Genomic DNA, 25,326 nt, shown 5'->3' with positions numbered 1-25,326 from the left:
AGGGGAGGGTCAGATCCAGCTCTCTAAGCATTGATTGCAAGCTCACAGTTTCTCCCAAAGGCAAAAAAAAAGTGTACTTGAACCCTTAGAGCAGATAGGCTGAAGCTGATTTATTGGGGTGATTTAGATCTGTTGAAACAAATTTAATTTTGAATACAATTTTATATCAATTAACAGAGTCTCACAAGTGTAGCCATTAAGGAATCTCTTTCCAAAACCAAAGCCAAATATTCAAGATTTATGAGACTGACTTGCCATATTGGAAGTAACTAATTATTCGTAATGATTCTTTGTACTCTGACAGTGATTATGTATTTTCAGTGCAAATGACCATGATGAAGCAAGTGATAAAGGCAGCCCGTGTTTGTGAAAAGGATACCAAGCAGTTAAGGCCTGATCGTTTTGGCAAAGTATTGGTGTAACAGGGAAAGAAACAACAGAAAACAACTAAGCCCATAGACACAAACCCCAGCTTATTTAACATCCTGAAGAGTCTCCTGGTGTATGTCAGAGCTGTAATGAAAGTCTGTGGTCTCCTTTTATTGCCTGAAGCAATTTTGTATTCAGTTTATTTATTGTGACCTTTTGGTTGTCCTTCCACCTTGGACATGACAGTCTTTAACAAAGCAAAGCCTCGCAGACTCAGCTCGCAGCATTTGCTACAGATTGTGGAGCTTGTTTGGGGTGAGAGGAACAACACAGATTTGGGGCATGATTCTCATTTGCACTGAATTTTCTTCACCTCACTCTGATGGCACTGAGCAGCAAAAGTATAGTAGCAACCTACCTCCACTGGAAGAAGGAAATGTCTCTGGATTATTCTGCCCTGATTAAAGTACCTGTGAATCGAAAATGATAGTTACACAGGGATTGGGTAGATTTTCACATTGCCTCAGGCTACTGAGGATACAAAAGCACCGCCTTTCTCCTTTTTCATAACTTCCAGTACTGCCCCAGACAGAGGAACAGAGTAATTGAGAACAAAGTCCCTGTACCAGTGAGGTGCTCGGTGCCAGCAAGGTTAATGTCCAGGGGCAGGCTCGTGGCAAGAGCAATGCCATGTTTACTGCTGTGGTTGCTGCTGCTCCGATACCACACTCACCCCAGCCATGGACAAGGGTCTAATTTCTGATCCTCAAAAGGCAAAGGCATAGCAAGTTTGTCATTAAAATCCGCAGCAGCATGCATGCGATTAAAATGTTAATGTCAATATTGTAATCAAGGTCTGACTCACAGGACAGCTGGTAAGAGACTTGATCTGTATTGCTTAGCCCCAGTCACCTGATGCAGACCAGGGTTACAGAACGGTTGTGCCCCATCACATGGCAGGGATTGGCATTCACTGGCTCATGTGGCGAGCTGGAGGCTGCAAAGGGACAATCAGCTCAAACCCAGCTCCAATATTGGTAAGTTCAGCTGTGCCTGCACTCCAGCCAGAGGAAAGCTTTTCAATACATTTCCTCGGCATCACCTGGGCTGCAGCTCTGCTGTAAAGGCACTCAGGTCCCCTGCCTACCTGCAGTGCTGCTCCCAGGTTGTCCTGTCCCCTCACTCACCCATCTCTCTTGCTTTTGGAATTTTCTGTGCTAGTTTCTATCCAGTTGAGTTTTAGACATTTAAGCCTGTGGTAAATTTTGCCTGATGTTGTCTAAGCACCAAAAGAGCTATAGTCTGCAAAGCTTCTTTTCAGTAAATTCAGGATTAATGAAGAAGGCCTCTCTATTGTTGGAATGTCTAATACAATTATCCACTGAATGAACGGACTAGGCAGCAGTGGAGGGCTCCCAGGTTTGTGGCAGGGAATTGTCTGTTTTAACATCCATCTGTTTTCATTCCCTCTGATCCATTATCATTCACCTAGAGTTATAACATGATGAATATCATTGTATGGAATGCCATTTGATGCTGGGGGGAAACAAAACCACTGTAGGTCTGCCTTCTATTGAAAACACGAAATTGCCTTGGTGGAAGGAAAGGCATGATTGATTCAGAGATGCTGTTTCAAGCAGAGGCATCCTTTCCCATGTGGACTCTTTGATTTTGTTAATTCCTTTGGATGACCCTTCTGCTGCATCTTTCAACAAGAAAAAATATATATACAAAAATGAGAATAACTATGGACAATCATAATGCTGCTGAATTTGTGGAGTTAATTGAAAAAAATAATGGTATTCATATCTTTCCCCAGAAGGCACCTTTGGTTTACGTTCCCAGTGACATTAAAGTCCTGTACGTAAACATGGGATGAGAATCTTGATGACCCTGCTGACAGGAAATAAAGAAAGGAACTTTACAGGCAATTTCCACTGTCCTTGTTGGTCAGCAAATTTGGAAGTGAATGAAAAAAAGAGAACTAGAAATGCATATTAATGATGGAGGGCCTATAGCACAACGGGAGTGAGATGAGTCCTAGCAAGAGAAATGGTTAAAAATACCCCAGTTTATCTTTTTAGTGACTTACCCTTATGATGTACTTATCAGCAACATAGGAATTACCTTGTGAATAAAAGGAAAGGCTCACCAATGTAAAAAATAACTAAGTGAACTCGGTGTAAATGCTTTTTTCCTATAAAGTGTCCTTTAAAATACTGGTAAGGAAAATGAAGTTGTTAAACCCAATCCACTGTTAAGCTAGGTATATCTAAACTGAGACCTTTAATTAACAACCATCTCTGGGATCTTGGTGTCTTTCAAATACCACACATTCAAAAAAATACTGTACAGTCGTTAATGAAACAGGAGAGGAAATACCCTTTGGAAATCCACAGTCCAGCAAAACCCAGGGCAGATAACTGTCTGGCTCCCCACTAGCCTGTAATTACCCGGGGAAGCAGCTAGATTTAGCTATCTTCCTTCTTTAATTGGCACGCAAAAGATTATAGGATTTTATTAGGACACAAATGACACCGATATGAGTGTGATTGAGGCATGCAATGCATGACTGACTATTTGCATTAAGAGGCTTTGCACTACACATGGGATTTCTACCTTTGGTTTTAAATGGCTTAAATTTAAATGACGTTTCTATGCTACATCTTAAGAGGATGATATTTATTTTAGCGCTTGTCTAAGCAAGGTAGGGCAACGTTGTTGCCAGACATCAGAAACCTTTCTCAAAGAGCTGTTTGGGCCAGGTGGAACAGGGTTAATTTTTGACCGCTCCAGTGTTACAATTAGATCAAGAACACAAGAAAATGGTGGGAAAATGGGCATTGAAGTGCCCACACTGAAACCTTTGATGAGTGTCTTAGACATTCAGCTGCCAGCCTGCCACTTCTGGAGACACCAGCCTGAGGAAACCACCATCCCCAGTGATGACTGAACTGGAACACAGTGGGAGCAGATTTTTTTTGGTGTCCCTTACTTCCATGGCTTCCACTAACTGTGAATCTCCTTCATGGATTTTTTTTTCCCTTATACATGAATCTCAATGGATTTCTTTAGGCTTTATTTCACAGCCTCTTTCTAATGTCTCTCACATCCAGAACTAAAGGCTACCCCCCAGGGAAGGTGAAAGCAGCTGAAGAAGTAAGGAATTAAGGTGAGTCAGTCCAACGGAGCAAAGGCAGCCCCACACAAGGTAGAGAGTACCCAGAAGTGATAGTAACATGCTGCAATATCTGACTTTGTGCAATAAAAGATGATAACAGGAGGATTAAGTGCTGCTACCATTGTGATATGTAGGACAGCCCTGTGCAGGAGCCCTGATCCAGGCACACCTTCCTCAGTGCTGTCCTTGGCACTGGGCACTGCACAGCTGCGCAGTTGGCCACCAAACCAGTCCTGTCCCAAGGGAATGCCTGAGCACCAAGCCTTTGGCCAGGCGATGCTGGAGAGAGGAGAGGGCCTGAACATGCAAAGAATCAAGAAAGAAAACAGCCCCCTCCCACACTGCAGAGCCCAAATATAACCTCAACAAGATGAATGGATGGGGAGCAGGGGCTAATGAACAGGGTCTCCTGCTTCCACCTCCCTGAGTCTTAACCCTCGGTTCCCTTACACTGCTCCATGTCCCACCCAGAGCTCTGATGCCCAGCTCCCGTGTCCTGCACCCTCACCACCATTTCCTAACTTGTCCCTTGACACAGAGGTTGTTCCTCAGCTCATCCCATCCCTCCGCTCTCTCCATGTCTCCCAGCCCTTCCTGTGCTCCCCAAGTTATCCTGAACCCCCAGGCGATCCCTCAGCCTGACCCTCGGTTCAGCGTTCAATCCTCACCTCGTCCCTGGCTCACCTCCGACCCCCAGCTCGCTCCTCGCCCCGGGGCTCCTCGTTTGGCCCCCAGCCCACCCCGCAGCTCAGCCCCGGTCCCACTGCTGGCCGCAGCCCGTCCCCTGTCCCCGGCTCCCCTCGGCTCGCCCCTCCGTCCCGCGTCCCGGGGCCGCGGCGGGAGCCGGGCCGGGGGAAACTTTGCGGGGGGCTCGGGGGGCGCGGCGCCCCCGGCCCGCGCGGAGGGAGGCGAGGCGGCGGCGGGGCGGGAAGGAGGCGGAGGAAGGGGGGGGGCCGGGGGCACGGCCGGGCCTGCGCCGGGGAATGACGCGCAGCTGGCAGCCCTGCTCATGCGCGGCCGGCCGGGCGGTGCTAGCGCCGCGTCCCAGCTCGGGGAGAATGGGGCGGCATCCGGGCAGCGCCGACTGAGCGGCTTCTGGGGGCCGGGGCTGCGCCGCGCCGCGGGCGGCCGGGCTGGGGCGGGCGGGCGAGCGCCATCCGGCAGCGGGCGGCGGCGGCGGGGGCGCCGCGCCGCGCCGGCGGGGGGCTGCGAGCCGCCGGCGGCGCCCGGCGAGGAGGGGTCGGCGGCGGCGGGCGGCGGCGGCGGGCGGCGGCGGGGGCTGCCCAGGGATTGTCTCGCTCGTTCCGCGGCAAGAAAGTTGGGCGGCGAGCGCGGCGGCGGCGGCGGCCCCCCCGGCGGTGCGCGGCGGCCGGAGCGGGGCCCCGGAGCGGCGCTGCCCCCGGGGAGGGGGCGCCGCGCCTGGATTATCCCGAGCTGGGTCGAGCCTCCTGGATCTGCCTCTCTCTCCTCCGCGCCGAGTGAATCCGAGGTGTCCTCGTCCTGATCCAGATAAATCTTCCCCCCCCTTCTTTTTTTTTTTTTTTTTTTTTTTTTTCCTCCCCTCCTCTTCCCGTCGTTGCTTTTTTTGGGGGGTGGGGGGAGGCGGGGGGTGGAAATTTGTCAAGGTCATTCCGTGGATTTAATATTTTTTGTGTGTGTGTGTGCCGCTCGCCCCACCGCCACCGCCACCCAGCCTTGCTCTGTGGATTATCATCGCTCTGGATCCGAGGCTCTGAACAGCAGGATTTTTTTTGTTGTTGTTGTTGATTTTTTAAAAATTATTATTATTATTTTTTAAGAGCTCCAGGGTTTGGAGAGGGGAAGCGGTGAGTTGGAGGGGGGCGACTTTTCTCTCCCCCCACGCCCCCCCCACTCCCACCCACCCCCCCCCCCCCTCGCTCCCGGCCTTCTCATTTTCTTTTTTCTTTTTTTTTTTAATATTTTTTAAATTATTATTTTTAAATTTTTTAAATTTACTTCTTCTTCGGCGATGGATGGGAAAATCCGGCAGAGCCGGAGGTCGAGGTCGCAGCGGGACCGCGTGCGGCGGCGGGAGGCGGCGGCCCGCGACCCGCGGAACCAGAGCCCGTCCTCGGGCTCCGAGAAGGAGCCGAGCCCCGGCAAGGAGAACGGCGGCCAGAACTGCACCGCCCCGCGGGGCCCGCCGCCCGCCGCCCGCGCCGCCCGGCCCCCGCGCCGCCGCCGCCGCGAGTCCAGCTCCCAGGAAGAGGACCTGATCGATGGCTTCGCCATCGCCAGCTTCAACACCCTGGAAGCGCTGGAGGTACGAGCGCCGGGGGGCTCTGCCCTCCCGCGGGGCGGGGGATGGGGCGGCGGGCAGGGTTTTGTGTGTGTGTGTGGGGTGGTTGGAAGGGAAAAGGAACGGGGGGGGGGGGGGGGGGGAAATAAAAAAAAGGATTTGAGAAAGGAAGCGCGGCGCTTTCAGGCTGCTGAATTTTGCAAATAGCAATTAACGTGCATTAATCCTGGTGTCAGCCCGGGGGGATCCCGGGGCTGCGGTCAGGAGGGTGCCGGGCCAGCCCCGGTGATCGCGGCTCCGCTGGCAACTTGCTGCCCCCCCCTCCTTGCTCCTTCCCTCCCTCCTCTGCCCGGCTCCGGCCGGTGTTCGCCATCACTTCGGGCAAGTCAAATGTTTGTTTGGGGTTTTAATTGGCTGCAAAATATTCCTGGCGTGTTGGGATGGTCCGGCATTGTTGTGAATGGTGGAGCTTCCCCCCTCCCGCCCTCCTTCCTCCCACTCCCCCCTCCTCCGGTTCGGGAGTTTGTGTTTGCATTGCCAAAATGTTACTTTATCTGTCTCCGGAGATTGTTAGCAAATGGCTAGTGTTTGACATTTTGTGGAAAAGAGATGTTTAAATGGATAATAATCCCTCGGTTGTAATTCCCATTTTTGAAGTAATTGAACAAATTCTTCATCTCTTGTTGACTGTACATATTTTTCTGGTGTTAATAGGCTGGCAAAAAATATTGCTTGTCTAACTTATTACAAACAATATTTGCTGAGCAAATACTGCCTGCCTTGTCTGAGCTAAGTTAAGCAGAGCAGGAAATTTAATATTTTCAGAGGGGCATTGACAAACTACGACTTTGGCTTTTGATTTTTGTTTTGTTTGTGTACTATTGGAAGAAGTGAGTTGTCGAGAGGAAGCACCTCACAAGTTGCTTGTTGGGTGTAATGATTTGAATTCCCAGTAAGTAGGAGCAATTCTGGTGCTTTTGCCCACTTTCTTTGACACACCATGGTGGAAACGTGGGCAAAGTTTTGGGTGCTCTCCCTGCTTTGGATTTCCTGCCACTTGTGTATCTGTTAACCTGTGTTACAGTAGTGAAGAGTTCTGCGTGGGCTGCTGGATGCTCTGATTTGCCCTGGGATCTGTAACATCTTTGGCTCAGACTGTGAGGTCCCATTTTGTTGGTGGGTTTTGCTGCTCTCCAGCCCACCCCTCCAGCCACGCAGGCCTCTGGTGACATCGTGGTTATCTGGAGTTTTTTGCCTGTAGGAACAACTTCTCAGAGTCCCAGAGATGGTCCCTGTGTGCTCGTGGAGGTGTCAGCGGTGGCCTTGGTGTCAGGACCCTTGCTGGGGGTGCCAGGGGTTCTGCTCAGCAGGGACATTTAGCCCAGCAGTCCCTGAGCAGCTCTGCGTGTGCAGGTGCTGGAGAGGGAGGAGGGTTTGTGTTGGCTTGGTGATGACTGTTTTTTGGCTTTTTGTGCTGTCATTTGTGGGGTGTTGTCCTAACAGGAAAGCCAACTACTTTGTGTATGCAGAACTGGTAATGAGCGAGCAATCTGCTTTCGTGTGCCTCTAAACCAAGCCCTAGACCTGTCTGTATAACCTTATTTTTTTTTTTTCTTGGGCATGCTCTTAGTCAAATATGCATCAGCAGAGAGGTCCAATTAAACCCCTGAGTCTCTACTGAGCTGTCAGGGAAGAAAGCAAAATTCATCTTCCTGCAGAAATTTTCTACCATGATGAGCACATTATCAGGAAATAGAATTCAAATGATAGTGCAGTCCCTCCAGGCTGACGGGGAAAAACTCTGGGCTTTTCAGATGGGGAGAGCCTTGTTATTGAATCAGCCAAACCTTGATAATAAGGTACACAAGGGTAAAAAGTGACCTTAAATATCTGCTGCTCCAAGGTACTTCTGTTTGTGGAAGCACATCTGGTTTTTCCTTAAAAAAAAAAAAAAAAAAAAAAGTCTTTACAAAATTATCCACTTTAAAATTCTTGCAAAAAACTTCAATGCCACCCGAAATTAACCCATTTCTACTCTATCTATGAGCATGTACGAAAACAGCTTCCTGAAATTAACTGATATCTACTATGTTTACCAACATATACCACCTGAAATGAAACTATTTCTACTATATTTAGCAACATGTAAGAGAACACCACCTGAAATTAACTGATTTATAGTGTTTTTGCCAACATTTTAGAAACAACACATATGCACCTCTGCAACCATGGTGGTTGACAGCTCAGAGGGAAAAGTGTGAGCAGAATTCACCTGTTTCACACCAACCAGGTGTGTTATGTCTGAGGTTGTGTTCTTGGACATAATGATGGTGTGCATTTCCTAAATCTCTGTAAAACTAGAAAGAAGAAAATACATTTTGTGGATTTTTCCCTGCAGCACTGGCTTGGACCATGGGTGATGTTTGGCAGATGTGATGCAGCAGCAAAGGAAGGGGATGGTTAAGGCAAAAGCACTTTAAATCAGTATATACCCATGGAAATTACTAAAATGGCAAGGTCATTTTGTGTGGTGTGGAACAGTGTTCTCTGGTGAACTTGGCTGCAACAGGTGGTTTTCTTCTGCTTTGGAAGAAATCTGTATTTTGGTGTACATTGGTTTTTTAAGAGGATTTCAAATCTGTTGTAATGCTTTTTTAAAAATAAATAAGAATTGAGGGGGAAGAAAGTGTAGAAGTGAGTATATGGCTTAGGAACAGTACTGAACTAAGAAAGTATTTTGTTTAATGTTTTAATTCTTAAAGGAGTTTTTGTTGCCTATGTGGTAGTTCATTGTGGTATTCTAGGTTGGTGTGTCTCTTGATGTTACAGTGATCTCTGATTATGTTTAATAGACTAACTGAGTCTTGGGCTCCCCTTGGAAATGAAATTTTTCAGTGTTTAGGTAGAACTTAATGGTAGAATCATTTGGGAGAGGTAAGGTGGTTTTTGGTTTGTTTTTCTTTGTATCTCACCATATTGTGAATTCCCCTTCCCCACTGAAGGAAATTCTCACTGCTGGTGTTCCTGTAAATAAAGGGTGCTTTATAGAATAAATATATGTATTCTTCCTTTGTGTTGACCTGGGAGTATGAGCAGTTAGGTTTAATACTGAAGGATGGCTTTGAGGTCTCCTTCAGCTCTCTGGTGTGAATTTTAAGCATTTTGGATTTTAACTCCTGTGGCAATGTTTCCTTTGGCAGTTGTCATCTGAAAACCATGTGTCTTGCTTTGGTGAAACTTGTGACTTACGTATCTCCTATCCTACCATCTTCCAAATAAAAATTGAGTTGATTATATATATATTTTTTTTAATTAAGTAAAAAAAGAACACAGACACACAAACAGCAGCCTGTTTCTGTGTATAAGAAGCTAAAATTTCTCCTTTCTCTTCCTTCCTCTGGATCTTCCTGTATGAATTCAGCTCAGGTTTCACACAATTTAGGGCTGGTGTGTGTAGTGCTGTTTTGTTTGGGGTTTTTTAGTACCCAGCCACTCACCACGACTTTGGACTTAACCTGGAAGTGTAGTTTGCTGTGACCTCTTGGCTTGAGGTGGTCAGTGAGGTCAGCTGCTGGAAAAACCATCAGGTGCTGCCCAGGAATGGTTTCTGTGCCAGGGGCCAGGAAAGCTGGGGGCTGAGGAAAGGGGGATTTCTGCCCGCCTTCAAAAATGCATGGTATGGATGTGAGCATGTGTGTATATTCATTACGTTCAGATGAGGCTGCTAATTATTCTTGAAGGTGATTGGTGAATCAGAGCGAGAGAATCTAAATGAGTGAGTCGGTAGTTGAGGGCTCTCTCTGATCATAGCTGTTCCTTTCAAGTATGAAAAACAGCGCTAAAAGGGAACTTCATCAGAATGTTAATGAATGCGATCTTTGAGAGCAATTGTTCTCCCAAAGTAGTTGAAAAGACAAGGGGTTGTGTTTTCTTTTTGGCTGTTGTTTATCATTTTTACAGATTCCAGCAAAGCTTTGGCGCTCTGAATGGAAATTTTAACTTTCTTGGGAGGAGTGTGTTTGTGTGTATGGGTTTTTTTGAGGAATGTTTAACCTGTTTATAGACTCTTGTGGAGAATCCGTGCTCAGACGTGTGTGGAGTGCTGCGTAGAAGCAGATCCCCGAGCTGAAAAGGGGCAGACCTGGACTCGGTGCACGTGGTGTGGAAGTGGAGATGCTGCCCTCCCAAGCTGAGCTGGGGCCCAGCTGTGCCCAAGGAGATGGATGCTTCACCCGCTGTCCCTGGCTGTATCCAGAGCTCAGCAGCGCTGCCCCGCAGTCCCAGCTCTGCTGTTCTGCCTCAGTGTGGGAGTTGAGAGAGCCTATTGCTCCTAGTAGACTTCTGGACAAAATCCATAAGTTCTCCAGCTGTCATCTTGATAAGGCTGTTTTCACATGTGTGCTGTACACTGTCCTGTTACTGTTGCTCTGATCTCCCATTGATAAGAAAACCAATGTATTTAACTGCAGCTTCCTGTTCCAAAGGTTTTGTGCTAGCTCCACTGACCTAGCGATGTAACTTCTGATTTGTCACCATCTCTCTCCATGTCTGCTTTGCAGCTTAGATTTTTCCATAGCTAGCTTATGTTTTCTAGATATTTAAGTATTTTTTCCTTCTACTTAATTGTCAAGTGATGGTGTATCAAGCTGGCGTTTCTGATGGCCAGTTATTCCTCTTTAAAAGTGCTTTTGACCCCAGGAAAGCTAATGATTTTCTGGATGATGCTCTAAAGGCTGTAAATGCCTTTTGGTTTTCCTGAAGGCTTGCTAGTCTTCATTGATTTGTTCTCCTAGCTGTTGATTTTCTTTTTGTTTTTGGTTTGTTGTTGGTTTTTTTTTTGTTGTTTTTTTTTCAGCATCTTGTCTGAAGCAGGTACTTAAGGTATCTTTGTTGTTGTTGAGGAATCAGAGGTGATTAAAGCAGAGGAGGAGAGCTCTGGAAAGCTGTGCCAGGCAGGGAGGGGAGCGATGTTCCCTGCAAACTGTGGCTGAGCAGTGGGCTCTGGTGAGCAGGGATCCAGCCCTTCTGCTGGGTGGGGAATTCTCTGCCTCCTCACTGAAACCTGCCGGGATTAAAGGAGTGATGGGGTGCATGGCAAGTACAGCCCCTGCCTGGGGCCATCCCTGCAGCCAAGTCAGGGCACCTTTAGTGCACATAAAGTATCTGCAGGGGTGTTGAAGAGAGAAAATTGCTTGGAAATCTCAACCAAGCTCAGGGGTCACCCTCATCCCTACCTGAGGTTTCATTTTTAACTCAAATTGCACTTGATTCTGTTTGTCTGGGTGTTTTGGAAGACCTTTTAATATCCTACCAATTTTTCTGAAGTAGTTTCCCATAGTATAACTGCTCAAGATTTCTTGGGCACTCTGAAACCTGAGGCAGAACATGAGGTGAAGTTCGCTGAAATGTCAAATAGACCAACCATCACAGAGAATATATATATTCAGTTTTAGAATTAATAAGAATCTATACTACTTAAAATAATAAGGTACTCTGTATTGCACAGGTAATATTTTTTTTTATAAAAGTGACATACTAGAACTAGTGTTCCACTTAATTCAGATAATAAATGTTTATTTCAGTAGTGCATTTGACTTCATGCCTAGTAAGAACTGAAAACTTTACTGTCCTCTCAGTATGCTAAGAAGATGCACTTTTTATAGTTTATCTCAGTTATTTCACAGAATGAGACTGTCACAATGCTTCTTTCTGGGAAAACAGCAGTGAAAAAGGGAGCTGGGTAGGATGAGATCAGTCTGGTGTTTCATGTTGTTTCTTTGGTAGATCCGTGCTTGCTCTGCAGAAGGGCTGATGGTCATGCGACTGCACTTGTGAAAAAATTCGTTTTGGTGCAGAGATGCAGTACTGTGGCTGGAGACATTGATAGCAAGGCTTTGGGATGGTTTGGTTTTTTCCCCTTTTCTTCCCTGCTTTTTTTGGGTGAGGTGTGAAATTCTCCAGGCACAGCCACAGCAGGCTGCTCCCCTGTGTCAGGCTTTGCATGCACACGGATCCCAAACTTGCATTCACCTTGTCTGGGTGCAGCGTTGTCAAAATGTGCTTACTGCTTCAGCTTCTTCAGCATCTGGGCTTTGTCCTGGTGGTGCAGGATGAGGGAATATTAGCTTGTGTAGCTTGTGGTGCTGCTGCAAGTATTCGAAAGAGAACAGTATCAGCAGAACTGAAACGCTGTTTCCTGCTTGATGCAGTTTGTTTTTTTTTTTTAAATAAAGATTTGAAATACAGTGCGTAGGGTGTGCATCTTGGTATCAGCTGTAGGTGAACATCCAGCTCTAAGTGAGAACAATTTCCAATTCGCTGCACTTTAATGCCTCCAGTTTATCATGGTAAATGTATAAAAGAGTTTTATGTAGGTGAAGTGGCTCTTGCTGTTTAAATATCTCCTGGCTCTACTGTGTTCAGCACAACAGCAGCTGTGACTGTTCCAGCCATGCTCTTCAGAGAGAAAAGAGATGGAGCGCAGTGTTACCAGCCCTGGTCCATCTCCTTGAGAAATTCTCTTTCTCAAAACTAATGAACTATTAAGAATACTGCTGTGATGCTGAAAGGAGAATCAGTCTTTATGTTCTAAATCCAGAAGCATTTAACATGGAGCAAGGGTTAACCAGCTCCTGAGCCGCCCAGGCAAAACCAGCCTGTGTGTAGTTGTCGGTCCAGTTCCTCTGGTGCAAGAGTTGTGAAAGCTGGGCAGGTACAAACTGCACCAGCTGTGGGGCTCCCACCTGCACCAGCCAGGCCAGCAGTGCTGAGCCCCAGTGACAGGCACAGAGGCGAGTGTCACCCTTTGCACTTAATTATTTTGTACTGAGTGACTGGATGGGAAGTGCAGAATTACCTGGCTAACAGGAGCGTGGGGGCAGCTGAGTGCACAGCGCTCGGATGATCCAGGGTGAATGCAGAGTGTTTCCTTTGTAGCTCTGTCTTGCTTCGAGCCAAAAAGGGACTGAACTTGAACAAAAGTTGCATCTGCAAGGTCAGTGGTTGGCATGGATAAGGGGATTGAAGGGATCAAAATTATTTCCCTGCGCCACTGGCTGCAAAACATGGGCTTATGGCACCATTCCTGTCTCTCCCTTTGTGCTCGGAGCAAAGCTTTTTTAAATCTTGTGCTGGCTATCTATAGTGCCACACAAACGTGGCAATTTGAAGTTAAATGTTCTATTTTGAGGGCTGCCGTGCACAGTCAGCAGGGCAAGGAGCTGTGCTTGGGCTCCTCTCCTCTGCCCACAGCCTGCCTTGCTCTCTCTCCTGCACAGGTTGTCATAGAGAGGAATTCAGAAAACACATATGCATGATGCAGTTGTGTCTGTAGTCTGAATGTGAAGCTTATAATGTTTGTGGTTTGGTATCATTGTGTTACCTTGCCCTTCAAAAGATGTTCTTTCTACCTTCATAAAAATAAGATAGTGATTGTTTGGTGTTTTGCTTTCCCCTTCCCCTCCCCAATTTTACATATAGATTGATTCACTCTGCTGCTGGGGTGTCCTTGACCTAACCTGTACTTAGTGACCAGATGCTGAAGTTAGGAGCAGCCCAAGTTGGGAAACAAATGGTAATTCAGAGCTACTGGCTGTTGGGTGGCTGCTGAAGGCCACCAGGCTCATTCCTTTAACCCCTCCTCTTGCTGACTGAAGCTGCAGCTTCTTTCCTGGGAGCTCTTATTTGTAGAGAGGAGCAAAAACCCCCAAAGAGTTTCAAGGAAAGTGGTGTCTCAAAGCTTACAGTGACATGAAGTGCATCAGGTAATAAAATGCATTATTGCTGTTGATGTTTTGGTGGCTCTTAAATGTCTCTTGCACTGCTGTGGAAGAGGATGTGCAGCCTCTTAACTCCATTTAGCCTGAGCACATACCTGCACTCAGGGGGAGTGAGACTCAGGATGGTGTGCAGCTAAGAGATGTTTATTGAATCAGTCATACTTGATATAAAATAATTATGATGTTTTGACATCTTGTTAATAACTTGCAGCCATTGGGAGAAATGGAATTATGGCATTCTCAGTCCTTGATGGAACCTTGGCATTTCTTTCAGATTGTAAAATTAAAGAAAAAATGTGAAAGCCATTAAAATAGTTGGATGTGGGGCCTGATAAAAATGATGGGCTACTTAATTGAAAATGTGCTTCATTCCAATTGAAGTTCATTCCAGCTCAGTTCTGCCCACTTCCTTGCATCTGTAATGGAGAAGGAAAAGGGCTGATCCCCAAAAAATCTGTCTGTGAGAGCGTTTTGGGTGTCACTTGGTTCTTCATCTTATCTGTGAATGAAGTGGAAGGAAATCCTAGTGAGCATTAGACATGAGAGAAAAGTCTTGTCACCTGTAATGACTAAAATCCCCTGAAGTGTTGCCAGCGTGTACTTTAGGAATCATATAATTATATGATTATTGAAAGAGACATAAAAGACCTCATGGCAAAAACCTTAGAAAGGGGGAGGGAGGGAATCCGTATGCAAATAAAGATATGCAGAATTTGCTGTCTGTCTCTTTTTTTTTTTCCCTAGTTATTTTTCAGTCCAAAGCTCAGTAATTGCTTTTATGGGGATTACTTAATAAAACTGGGGCATGCAAAGGAGGGAGAAATTGTTTATGCCAAGTCACAGGGCTGGCTTGAAGTCCTACGGAATTGGAGTAAAAATGGATTTTTAAAAGTAAAACTGCAAAGTGGGTTTTCTGCTAAGAGAAAATAGCTATTTGTTGAAATTTTATCCTACAATAAAAGTGTTTTGTGGTCTGGTGGTTAAGCAGAGGGGTCCGGAAGTTGAGATAACGGGGTTTTCTTTCTGACTCTGCCACAAGTTTCCTCTCGCGGAGCTCTGGGCGAGTCGTTTCCTCGCTGCCTGTGTCACCCTGGCCGTGCCACTGCCGGGGACCCGGTGGGTGCTGGATGTGCCACTCGGGGAAACTCCTGTCACCCCTGTGACGTGGCGGAACCGTCGCAAACCTGACGTGGGTGCGGTGTTTGCGCCTCGCCAGGAGGTGATGGGAGAGCCTCTGATGTCAGAATCTCCCTGTGCACACTCCCAGGGAAATGCTTCTCCTCTGCCCCACACCAGGCGTGGGTGGGAGAGCCTTTCCTGTGGCATGTCCTGAGCCGTGCCAGGCCCTGCTCTGGGCATGCTGATGGTGCAAACGCAGCCTGAGATTTTCCTGAGCTCTAGTTCTCCTCTCAGAGCTGAAACACAGGCCTTGACTTCAGGCTTCTTGAGTTCCCTTAAGCTTCATCAGTCCTTACTGATGCTCTGGATTTATAATCTTGCTTCTCATAGGAGCACTCATTCATGCCTTTACTAGGAAACTCTCCTGATCAGAATAGACATATCTCAAGAGAGGTTTTGTTGCAAGATAGGCAAAAACTGCCTTCCATTTGTTACTCAGGCTTAACTAAAGCACTTGGTGCATTAAGAAAAAGGAAAAAAAAAATCCTATTATACTGCTATTAGTGTTGAATTACTGAATATTTTGCAAGATCTGCCCAGGAAAGAGCACCACCACTTAGTTTGGTATTCTAGTTTGACACTGAATAGTACAAAGTTGTGATATGAGTTTGCTGGTGCGATTTGTAGCTGAAAATGACAATGGTTTTCCAACCAGATGGATTTTATAACTTGCCTGCCATCAGCTCATCCATCAAACTCTGCAGAGATCTGTACGTTCGTGTCAGTGTGCACATGGCAGTGTTGCTGATGACATCAAACAAACTGATAACTCTCTTGGAGCCCTGTTCCCACTCCCTGGGCAGCCCCTGGGGTGGGTTTGGCAGGGAGGGGAGCTCTGGGGGTTTGTTCCCAGCCTGTCCCCCGGGTTCTCGCTGGCAGTGTGGAGCTGAGCTCAGTCCCAGCTCCTGTGGAGGTGGCTGCAGCTGCAGCATCCATGGAACTTGTGCAGGGAGTGCACACAGGCACTGGTTGGTGTTTCCAGTGCTGTTTGTGTTGGGAAGAGGGGTAATGAGACATGAGTGAGAGCTTGGAGCTGCACAGGGTCTGGAACTTGGTTTCACACAGCTCTTTCATGCTCATACATGACTGTTCTTCCATGTTGCTGGAAGATGCTAAGTTGCATGGGGTTGTGACTTGGAAATTAAAATTTTAGCTGCATCTAGGCAAAAGTGATTGCAGGGCTCAATCAGAAAAGGTTCCCATCTTCATTACTAAGTCACCTGTGCAACTTTTAGGCTTTTTGCAAGGAAAGATGCTCCTTTTAGCAGCTGTTGGATACAGGAGTCTCATGCTAAAATCAAGCTGGTTTGCCCTGGTTAGAAGATGACGCTGTGTTTTGGCAGGGGTAGGACAGGCCGTTTGCAAACCAGAGGTTATGGAACTGCTGTAACAGGACCTGTGCAAACTAATGTAAACCCTCAGGTGACACCTCAGACAAACAGCTGTATGCAGTTTGTTTGCTTGGTAGGTTCCCAAGAATTATTTTTGAAGTTAGCCTTTAAACAAAAAAGAAAAAAAAGAAAAAAGGACATAGTTTGCACAAGCTGTTTCCAGAGAAATCATCTTTGGTTTCTTACCTTCAGCTGTGTTATGTCCTGAGAAACACATGGATGGTTTGTGGAGTCTGAGTGTGTTGCCTGGTTCTCCTCTGCACAGAAGATGTTCAGGGTTTTATAATTATAAAGTTGCTGGTCTCCAAACACTGTAGCTCTTGTGCCACAGCTCTGAGGCCAGCCATGCTACTGGACTGTAAGATCATTAATATTATTTCCTGAGACTATTGTGCCGTGCTGTGCTCAGGTGGAGTGGGCGTGTGTGGCTTTCCAGGGGAGGCTGTTCAAGCCTGGCTCTTGGGCAGGAGCGAGGGCTCTGCTTTCCTGATCGGCGCTTCCTGCTCAAAATATATCCGTGGATTTTCTTTACCACTGCCAAAATAAATGCTGCAGACAATCCAGGGCCAGGAATGTCATCATCATCAGGTTACTGAGTTTCTGCCTGAAGGTCAGCTAACTGTGACTGCTACTAAATAGCTGTTTGCTGATATGGTGTCTGCAATCATACACCACTCCTGGTGGCACATTTTCAGGGGAGTTTTGGCATGGAGCTGTGTGGCCCAAACAGGGGCATGTTTGATGATCATTGTAAGGTTGATACAACCTGAAAAGATACTAATTTGACCTAAAAAAGGACATAACATGAACGGTGAGTGTTTATTTGTCTTAAGTACAATGTGCTGGCCATCCAAAACCAAACTAATTTGGTTTGCTGTTCTTCTGTGGCATGGGATGGGGTCAGCACCTGGGGTGGTCTTGAGCAGTGTGGCGAGATGCTGTAATGCAGAGCATCAGGGCTGGTAAATGGGCAGCTTCTGGTGTTTCCTGCAGGCAAGTAAAGCTTGTCTACCCTTGGGGTGCTTCCCTTGGTTTGTTCTTTTGTGTACTTCTGATTATCTGCTAGTTACCTGCAGGTGAATTTTCACTGTTCAGTGCACTTAGCTGGACAAAAAGGAGCAGCTACTGAAGAGGGGGAATAGATTTTTGTCTCCCATAAAAAATGAATTCTCCTTGTTCTTTCATGTCTTCCTCCTTTTGTGCTTGTGTGTGTTAAAATTATCATTCCCTGTTTATATATGTTTAGCAAATGAAGTCACTGGTGTTTTTCCCAGTATTACCTTTACAATATTATGAACATAAGCAGAATGTGATTATTCACTAAGTCTCTGCTGAATGCTGTAGGAATAATGGGTCTGTGCCTAACACATAAAGCCAGACAAATAAAGCATGCCATAAGAATACAGACATCGGGGGGAAATGTGAAATGTAGCTTCTTTTACCAATTTTACTGGAGCATTCCAGTACTTACTTAGAGTTAGGAGGAGGTTAATCATGATGTAAGACTGGTATTTTGACCTGAGGGAGCAGAAAGTGGGGACAATGTGGGGGTCACTTCCCACCATGGGAATCTGTGTTCCCTGGGGAGAGTGACAGCTCCCAGCAGTGCACTTTTAATGGTGTACGTGGGGGGAAGAAAATCACCTGGCTTTGTGTCTTCATGGGGATCAAGCTTTTTCAAAAAGAGTGAATTTTGGTGTCTTGCAATGTATTCCTGATGCTGGTGAAAGGAACTGAATTAGGCTGTGGAGGTTTTCCCACCTGGTGCATTGGCATCCCGTTGCTTCTGTCTTCCCAGGCAGCTGCCAAACTAGAAACTTTGGAATGTCTTTTTGCAGGTTCTTTTTAAGAAGGTCAGAATTTGGGTTGCAGCTGAATTACGAAGTAAAACCTTTGCTGTGTTGTGCAGAAATGTTTTTGGACTTTCTCGTTCTTCTAATGATACATTGCCAAGCTTTAAAGTTGAATGAACTTTAAATATCACCTCTGTTTAGCAGCAGTTGAACTTTGTTTTCTACTTCCTTCAGCCTCAAAAAAGAAATAATACTGTGTCCTCTTTAGACTATGGCCACTGAAATGATGTTTGCCTCTATTGTTAAAAAAAGAATGAGAATCTGGGTGCCTAATTACCCAGTGCTGCTCCTTTTAATTTTGAAAGTTCATCCTTTGCCCCTGCTCTTTTTAATGTAGATTTTCTAAACAGCATCTAAAAAGGTGTGTCTAAAAGACCTAATTAGTGTTGATATTTCAATATCTGAGCTTATAATTTAGCTTTTTTTAATAGGGCACCTGGGTATCAGCACTAAATATGAGGAAAATTGAACCTATCTCAAAAGCCAGTTCATATAATTTTAATTGGGGATGGGGGAAGAAACAACCCTTAAACTTCAAATAGAATTATTTGTTTGGGCACACTTGGAACATGTCCCAGGGAGGGAGGGGGTAAATGGATTTAATTAATGCTTTAGTAATACCATGCTCACTTAGCTTTATGGCTTTAGGAAAATTTGCCTAGGCAAAGTCATCCTGGCCGAGGTGGATATTTGTTTGGTTGATATTTTAAGTCTGATACAGCATTGTTCACACCTTCTTGGAATGTAATACAGGAATAAACGGGAAACCCAATCTCCTTAGCACCCTGAGTCAGACAGACAGGCCGTGCTCTGAGACAGGGATTTATTTCATGCATGGTGGCCTAGACATGAAACAAATGTGTGGAAAGGGGAATTACGTAGAATTGAAAGTGACAATTATGCAAACATTCCAGTTGAGGAAGAAGTAAATTCTTCTCTTTTTCCATGTGCTCAGCTTCAGAGCTAACGAGCAGCCTCTTGGGGGTTTTGCTCTGTGTGTTTGTATCTGTCATATCTCTCTCATCTCTCTTGCTTCTTGTTCCTTTTTCTTTTTTTTTTTTTTTTTTTTTTTTCTGGTTTGACCTTATTTTCCCTTTTGTTCCATGGAGTCATTCAGTCTTTGTACTGCCGGGTTTGTTTACCTTGCCAGAGGAAAATGTTAGCACCCTTCCATTTAGGAGCCCAGGGCTGCTGTGCTCAGGCCCTTGCAGCCCAGCACCGTGGCCTTCGCTCCCTCCCTGGGCACAGGAACATGGTGACTGATGGCATCCAAACCCCTTTATTCAATTGTTTTTTTGCTTTTAAAGGGAGTAGAAGCTGGTGAGAGAAGAAACAAGCTGTGAAAATAGCTCTGTGTTTAGATGGACACCCTTTTGCAAAGCTAAACAACTTGATCTTCCGTGCTGCTGGGTAATTCCCATGCTTGCAGAAACAGGGGGAGAGCGAGCAGGGAGCTGGGGCTGTGACTACTTTAATCTGACATAAGTATGTGTTCTTGCTGAAGGGGATGGTCCTTTCCTGCCCTGGCTGCTTGTCCTGATTGCCTCCCTTGTGCCAGTGCTAGCATTTATGCTGCCAGGAAAACTAATTCCCTGGTTCCCTGATCTGGCTCGCTGCACAGCCACGCAAATGCCCTTCTGGCACAGGGCAGGCAGGATGCAGGGGAGGAGGGGATGCAGAGCAGATGTGTATTGATTAAAGAAACCCTGCAAATATGGCCAGAGCCTTTGGAGCAGGATTACAGCTGCATGTTCTTCCTGTGTTTTAGGTCATCTTCCAAGTCTACTGAAATGGGTAGTGTAAAATGATGGTTGTGCTGGAGTGACTGGTCTTGGTTAAGCTTGTGAAGTTGGTTACATACGGGGTAGTGGGGAGTGGCTGAGGGTAGAAGGGATTACTAGGAAAGATAAACCCTCACTTGCAAGTTAATTGCTCCGAGAACAAGTTTCTACCTTGTTTTCAGTGATTAGTTTCAATGTGACAGGGAGAAAGAGGAGACAAGCTTTTTTGTGCTTGGCTGGTTGCTCAGAGTGGATGAGGTATCTAACCCCTTTGATGGCAAGAAGTTTAAAAGCAGTTCAGTCTGTAAATGGCCTTTGTAGCTCTGTTCACACAATAGTTCTTAGTTTTTAACCTTCTGTTATTTTTTTCTCCTCCTGTCTTTCTTTCTGTACTGTATCCCATGCATGTGTTGTATTACGGAGAAGCCTGTATTGGATATTAAATCCAAAGAGTGGGAGAAGAAGGAGCTCGTCTAATCAGTGTCATTTTCCCAGCTGTAATCCCACAGAGGGATTGAAGAAAGTGTCAGGAGGATAAGATCAGTGTTTGAGCCCAGCTAAATGCTGGCTCTGCTGTGTGAAAATGACTTCAATGGAGCTTGGTTGTGTGGGGAGAAAATTGCACGTAAATTGTGCAAATTTCTCAATAAAAAGCATTTAATTGCGCTAAAAGACGGGGAGGGCCCCTCTTGTGTGCAGGTCGGAGACTTCAGTGAGCATAAGTAACCTCTGTGGCACAGCAGTCATTGACCTCGTCAGGCCCTGCCATCCGAGGTCACGGCTGGTGAAGTGGGTTGCCACAGGGGATTAGCACATCTGGGCAGAGCAGAGGGTTTTTCCTTCTGAGCCCCTGCACACCAAATCCCATCTCCAGCAGCGCACACGGAGTCATCAGAGAGCACAAGGGGGTGGGGAGGAACCTGCCAGAAGAGCAGGGAGAAACCTGTGTAGAGCCAGGGGCTGTCTTGGCCCCAGCTGCAAGAGAAAGAAGACTTGGTTACACCACAGACTCCCAGGAGGAGGTGGACTTGAAAATTAACCATAAAACCCCACAAACTTGCCTTGGTAGTCTCATAATGAGATAGCTTTGAGCACAGAACTGTCTTTTTGCCCAGGTTTCCCTTACAGTTTTGCATGTACAAATGTACTTTTGCATCCTACCTGCAGCTGTTGGTTTGGTGTGAGAGGTACAGTTTTATGCAGGAAGGAGGCTGATATGCTTATTTACTGGGCTGAAAATATGCAGAGGATGATGTTTTGTTATAAACCTCAGAAGGAATGAGTGGTATATCGTCTCCTGTGTAAGACTGCACAATTACTGTGTGAAGATATTAGGCCCAATTCACAGATGGTAGTGTCTGAAGTACAGGGAAAACAGATAATTACTAGCAACTGATCCATTTGCTCTTTGCCTAAAGGAGAGAATATTTAAGGCTGGCTTTCCTGCTTGAATGAAGTGTTTATTAGAAGGCTTGATGCCATGGCATCCTTGAAGTCTAAGCATTGCAGTGTCAGATTTTATACAGATCTGTTCTGCTTTGCTTCCTGTATTCTTTTACAATTCTGCCTTAGTTGAATTAATGTCATACTGCAGGAAGAAGGTATTAAAAGAAAATTACCAATACTTCCAGCAGGAATAGTTGGTATCTTAGTAGGCAGAAGATAATAAAGTTGAAGCTCTCTGGTCTTTGTGCTCGCCAGTAAAGGATATAATTTGTCATTAATGCCCAATCACCTCCTGGATGAGGAGAGAAATGATAATGCTCTGCTTCTGCCTTAGTTGTGAGTACCTAGAATGAAGCTATAGTTGGTTGTAGTTACTAGAAGACTGGGTGCTGATGGGGTTTGGTATTTGTGCTAAATTTTTGCTAGGCAGGAAAATGAGAGTTGTGCAAATTTACAAGTTAGAGAAGGCACAGTCTGAACAGCATCAGGAAAATGATGCTGAAGGTTGGCTGTTGGAAATTCTTTGTTCAGGCTCACAAGTGGTGTTGGTGACACCACAGAAATGCAACCCACACTGGGGTTTTCAGCACTGGTGGCTTCTCAGACTTCAGAGGTTACGCAGTTCCTACTAAGAAGTGTTCAAGACTGCTGGGCATGGGTGGTTTTTTACAGTCACCTTTAGAAGCTGTGCTTGACTTCCTGCCAGGAACTGTGGGGCACAGATGAAAGTCTGGACCTGTGTCACAGTAGTAGTGGAGAGCTGGATGGATCTGGATCTGTTTTGGCACTTACTGTACCATATTGCGTCTGAAATACCAGTTTGGACTTGGAGAATTAAGTGGAGCAATTATGAAGCAGAGGGGAAAAAAAAACCACTTATGTGGTGGCTGTGATAAATTAGTCATTTTGTACCTCCAAATAGCCAATTATTCCTCTGACTGGCTTTTATCTGACCAATTTGCATGTGCAGTCATGGTAACTGGTTTGCAGATGAGGTGCAGAATTTCATGTGGATCTGATGTTGCATTTTCGTCTTGCTCCCTTGGAAGCAAAACACATGGATGAAGGGTTCTGTGTAACTCATTACTGTTAGCTGCTTTGTTTTTTCACTCTCAAAGCTTCTTCAGACTTGAAAGAAACAAGATGGCTCACTCTTGTAGGTTGGTGTTTTTTGTTTTGTTTCTTTTTTTTAATATCAGACAAGATGATGTAAAGTGGTCCCAGCTCCATAGAAGCTGCAGCACAGATTTCATTTGTATTGGCGTTCTTGGCTGCACCTTTTGAGAACACGTTGTTTGAGGGCTGGGAGCTCACTGGAGTGTATTTCAGAAGAGATGTGAAAGGAGAAAAATTTAAAAAGCTAAAATAAAGAAGGAAAAATGAACTGAAGCAGCTTGAAGTGACCAGGGGTGAAATGGTGCCTCACTGAAGCCAGTGTCAAAACTCTGTCCTCTCTGGTGCCAAATTGCCATGGCTGCTCTGATTTTGATCTGAAGCTGAAAATTAACAAATGGTAGTATATTTAATATTGTACACCTAGAGAGCTAAGTGAAGTCTTAATTTGAAGAATATTAATTATTCAGGTAGCTGAATTTTACTAGTAGGTTACACAAGCTCTGTTTCTGTCAGGGATTTGTGTCAATTTAGTTTGCTGTGGACTTTGTAGAATCTCTGATATGAACAGTCTTTGAAGTGGAGAAATGGTATAAAATATTTGCCAACAGCCACCCAGCTTTTTAAAGCTTCATTTCCTTCAAATAAGTCAGCCTTTTTAAAAAACAAATAAAACTGAGTTGCAAGTACAATAATAACTATCAAAAGCTGGGGTTTTTTATATAGGCTCCAGCAATGCAGCTGTAGTTACCTTGGTCTCCAGTGCTGCTAAAGACAAATTAAGCTAATAAAACAGTATCTTGCAACATCATAACAAACAAATGGGCTAATCTGTATGCAAGTTTTTTGCTACACCAAATTTACACTGCTTGAGCATTTCCTCTTTTGGTGAGAGGTAGAGGTTTTTTATAAACATAACCTTTTCAAGGGACTGTGGAACAATGCCTTGTCAATCATTCAGGATTTAGGGATTGAAGATTGCATGTGAAGAGGTATTTCAGGAAATTATATGTTTATTTTCTTGTGACAGCTTCATGTTAAACTGAAGGCAGGTTCCAGGGAGGCAGCTGTATCCACCTGCCTGCTGTTACACAATTCCATTGGTAGCTGAAGGAGTTCCCTGGTTCCCATCATGTCCCAGCTAGTATATGATCAGTATAAAGTGGATGTGGGTGCACATCATGTATGAGCAAATGTGCTTTCTCTCCTCTATGTGCTTAAAATAGTTGGACCTGTCTTAGATTGCCTGTAAACTCCTGCTTGTTCCTCCTGTTCTTTTGGATTGAGCTCTGATGTCACTGTGTGTATTTTTTTTTTTTTTTTTTTTTTTTGAGTGGAGCAGCACCTGTGAAGTGTCCTGGTCTTACATAAAGCCTTTTATTAAAACAATTGCAGGTGGACAAACATTTAACTTTAAATTCTCTGAGCTGTTTAAACTTGTGAGTTTCTTTACATTCTGCTTATTGAATTATCAGGGTGTAAGTTTTATTAAAACTGGGTGTGAAATTTAATTTTTGCAAATAATTTTCTCTGCAGTAGCTGCTGAAGAGCCCTTCCAAAGCACTTTCAGCACAGCTTGGGGCAAAGCTGGAAAAATCAGAGTTGAAAATTGGGGCACGTCACTTTCCCCCCTCTCTAGATAAGTTATTTAATCTCTGTCCCTCTGTTTCTTCTGTAAAACAAGGATAACTTATCTCCTGGTACTTTACTGCTTAGTAGTTGTAAACCCTGCAAGCAGGATCTTTTTGATAGGGAGTACATTAAGATTAAAGTACACGGTGTTTTGTTCTGAAGAGTTTGAGGATGAAATTTATAGGCAACTGTAAGCTGCATGTTTGCTTATGATAAAATTGGGGGATGAAGTATAAAGGAACAGACATTGGTACTGGCCGTGTAACTTGCAGCTTTACAGTACAAACAGCCTCTTGTTTGTGGTGATAAAGGCAAGAAATCCAGTGTATTCTACCAGCTACAAATAGTTGCATGGGGTAGAGCTTTTCACTCTGTAAAAATGGTCTTTTTCTCATTCTCAAATCAGTCTCTCAGCTGTTCCTGCTAAAAGGTCCTCTCTCCACTTGTTTAGTGACTCTGAATTTTTGTTACTCTAACAGGAAAAAGCATCTTTCGCTGCTGAACGTCCTTCAGCCATTGCTGTTCTCTCCTCTCCCTCCCTTTTCTATATTCTGAGGATTTAGTTGGTGAAATTCCCCCCAATCCTTGGGCTTAATCAGCTGCAAAGTGCAGCCAGCAGGCTGGCAAGGCAGTAGGTTGGATGATCATCCTTCTCCCAGCCCTGCTGCCTGCTCTGCAGAAGGCTCATGGATTGATGGCTCTGGAATCACGCCGGGATTCTGCAGCACATCAGAGTGCCCTGCAGAGCAGAGCCCTTCCCCTGCACCTGCCCTTGGGATTTCTGTCTCGTCTTCCAGAGCTCTGCCAAGTGCAACAGCAGCCCTGCTTTGTTTTTCCCCACCTGCCAGCTCTTCTGGATGTTGTGTATATATTGGGAATACTGGGGAGGGGGATGAGGTTTGTGTGGAGGATGAAGAATTTTGGAGAGGGAAATTGGCTTGGTAGCCTTGGGATATGATTTTATAACTAATAACTGGAGATGTCTCTTTGCTTCTTTCTGATGGATCCACTGTCTTGTTTTGGCAACAAGATTCAAAACTGATATTTAATCTTCGACAAGGGGAAAGATAAAAAGCTGAAAGATCATTTCTCCTCAAGATTGTACATTTAGATATTTCTGGATGTGTGTCTGTGGGTTGTTCTTCATTCCCAGTGCCTTCCACAAACACAGCTCACCATCTTGTGCCATTGATCATTCCCTTGTGGTTCTGAGCCAGAAAATGTCAAAGGCTTTTCATACCTGCTTAGGAGATGTTTTAATAATAATGGACCACTGGGGCAGGTGTCCTGGAAAGCTTTTCAATGGTGGATCAAAATCAAAACTAAACGAAAAAAACCCAAAC

At 45.3% G+C, this 25,326-nt stretch overlaps 1 protein-coding gene and 1 long non-coding RNA gene across 18 annotated transcripts in view; one reads left to right on the top strand and one right to left on the bottom strand.

Annotated features, from left to right (window-relative positions):
- The window catches only part of LOC110478122 (uncharacterized), a 28,310-nt gene extending 24,075 nt beyond the window's left edge, over nt 1–4,235 (bottom strand). Inside the window, exons 1-2 of the long non-coding RNA XR_002466713.3 lie at nt 4,219–4,235; nt 788–839 (exon numbers count right to left, since the gene is read on the bottom strand). This is a non-coding gene — a long non-coding RNA (uncharacterized LOC110478122). The remainder of the gene's footprint in view (nt 1–787; nt 840–4,218) is intronic.
- A 1,282-nt stretch (nt 4,236–5,517) lies between these two features.
- Nucleotides 5,518–25,326, top strand: part of FBRSL1 (fibrosin like 1) — a 501,938-nt gene continuing 482,129 nt past the window's right edge. For 5 of the 17 annotated variants that reach the window (XM_021544478.3, XM_077787186.1, XM_077787178.1 and 2 more), the window contains exon 1: nt 5,524–5,834. In XM_021544478.3, coding sequence (XP_021400153.1) covers nt 5,541–5,834 — 294 coding nt within the window. In that variant the 5' untranslated portion in view covers nt 5,524–5,540. Of the gene's footprint in view, nt 5,835–25,326 lie in introns of all 17 variants that reach the window. The other 12 variants (XM_077787183.1, XM_077787179.1, XM_077787182.1 and 9 more) reach the window with 5 other exon arrangements.

This window comes from Lonchura striata, chromosome 18 (assembly GCF_046129695.1).
Source record: "Lonchura striata isolate bLonStr1 chromosome 18, bLonStr1.mat, whole genome shotgun sequence".
Classification (NCBI taxonomy): Eukaryota; Metazoa; Chordata; class Aves; order Passeriformes; family Estrildidae; genus Lonchura; species Lonchura striata.
The sequence above is the reverse complement of the archived record's forward strand: the minus strand, read 5'-3'. Positions and strand labels throughout refer to the sequence as shown.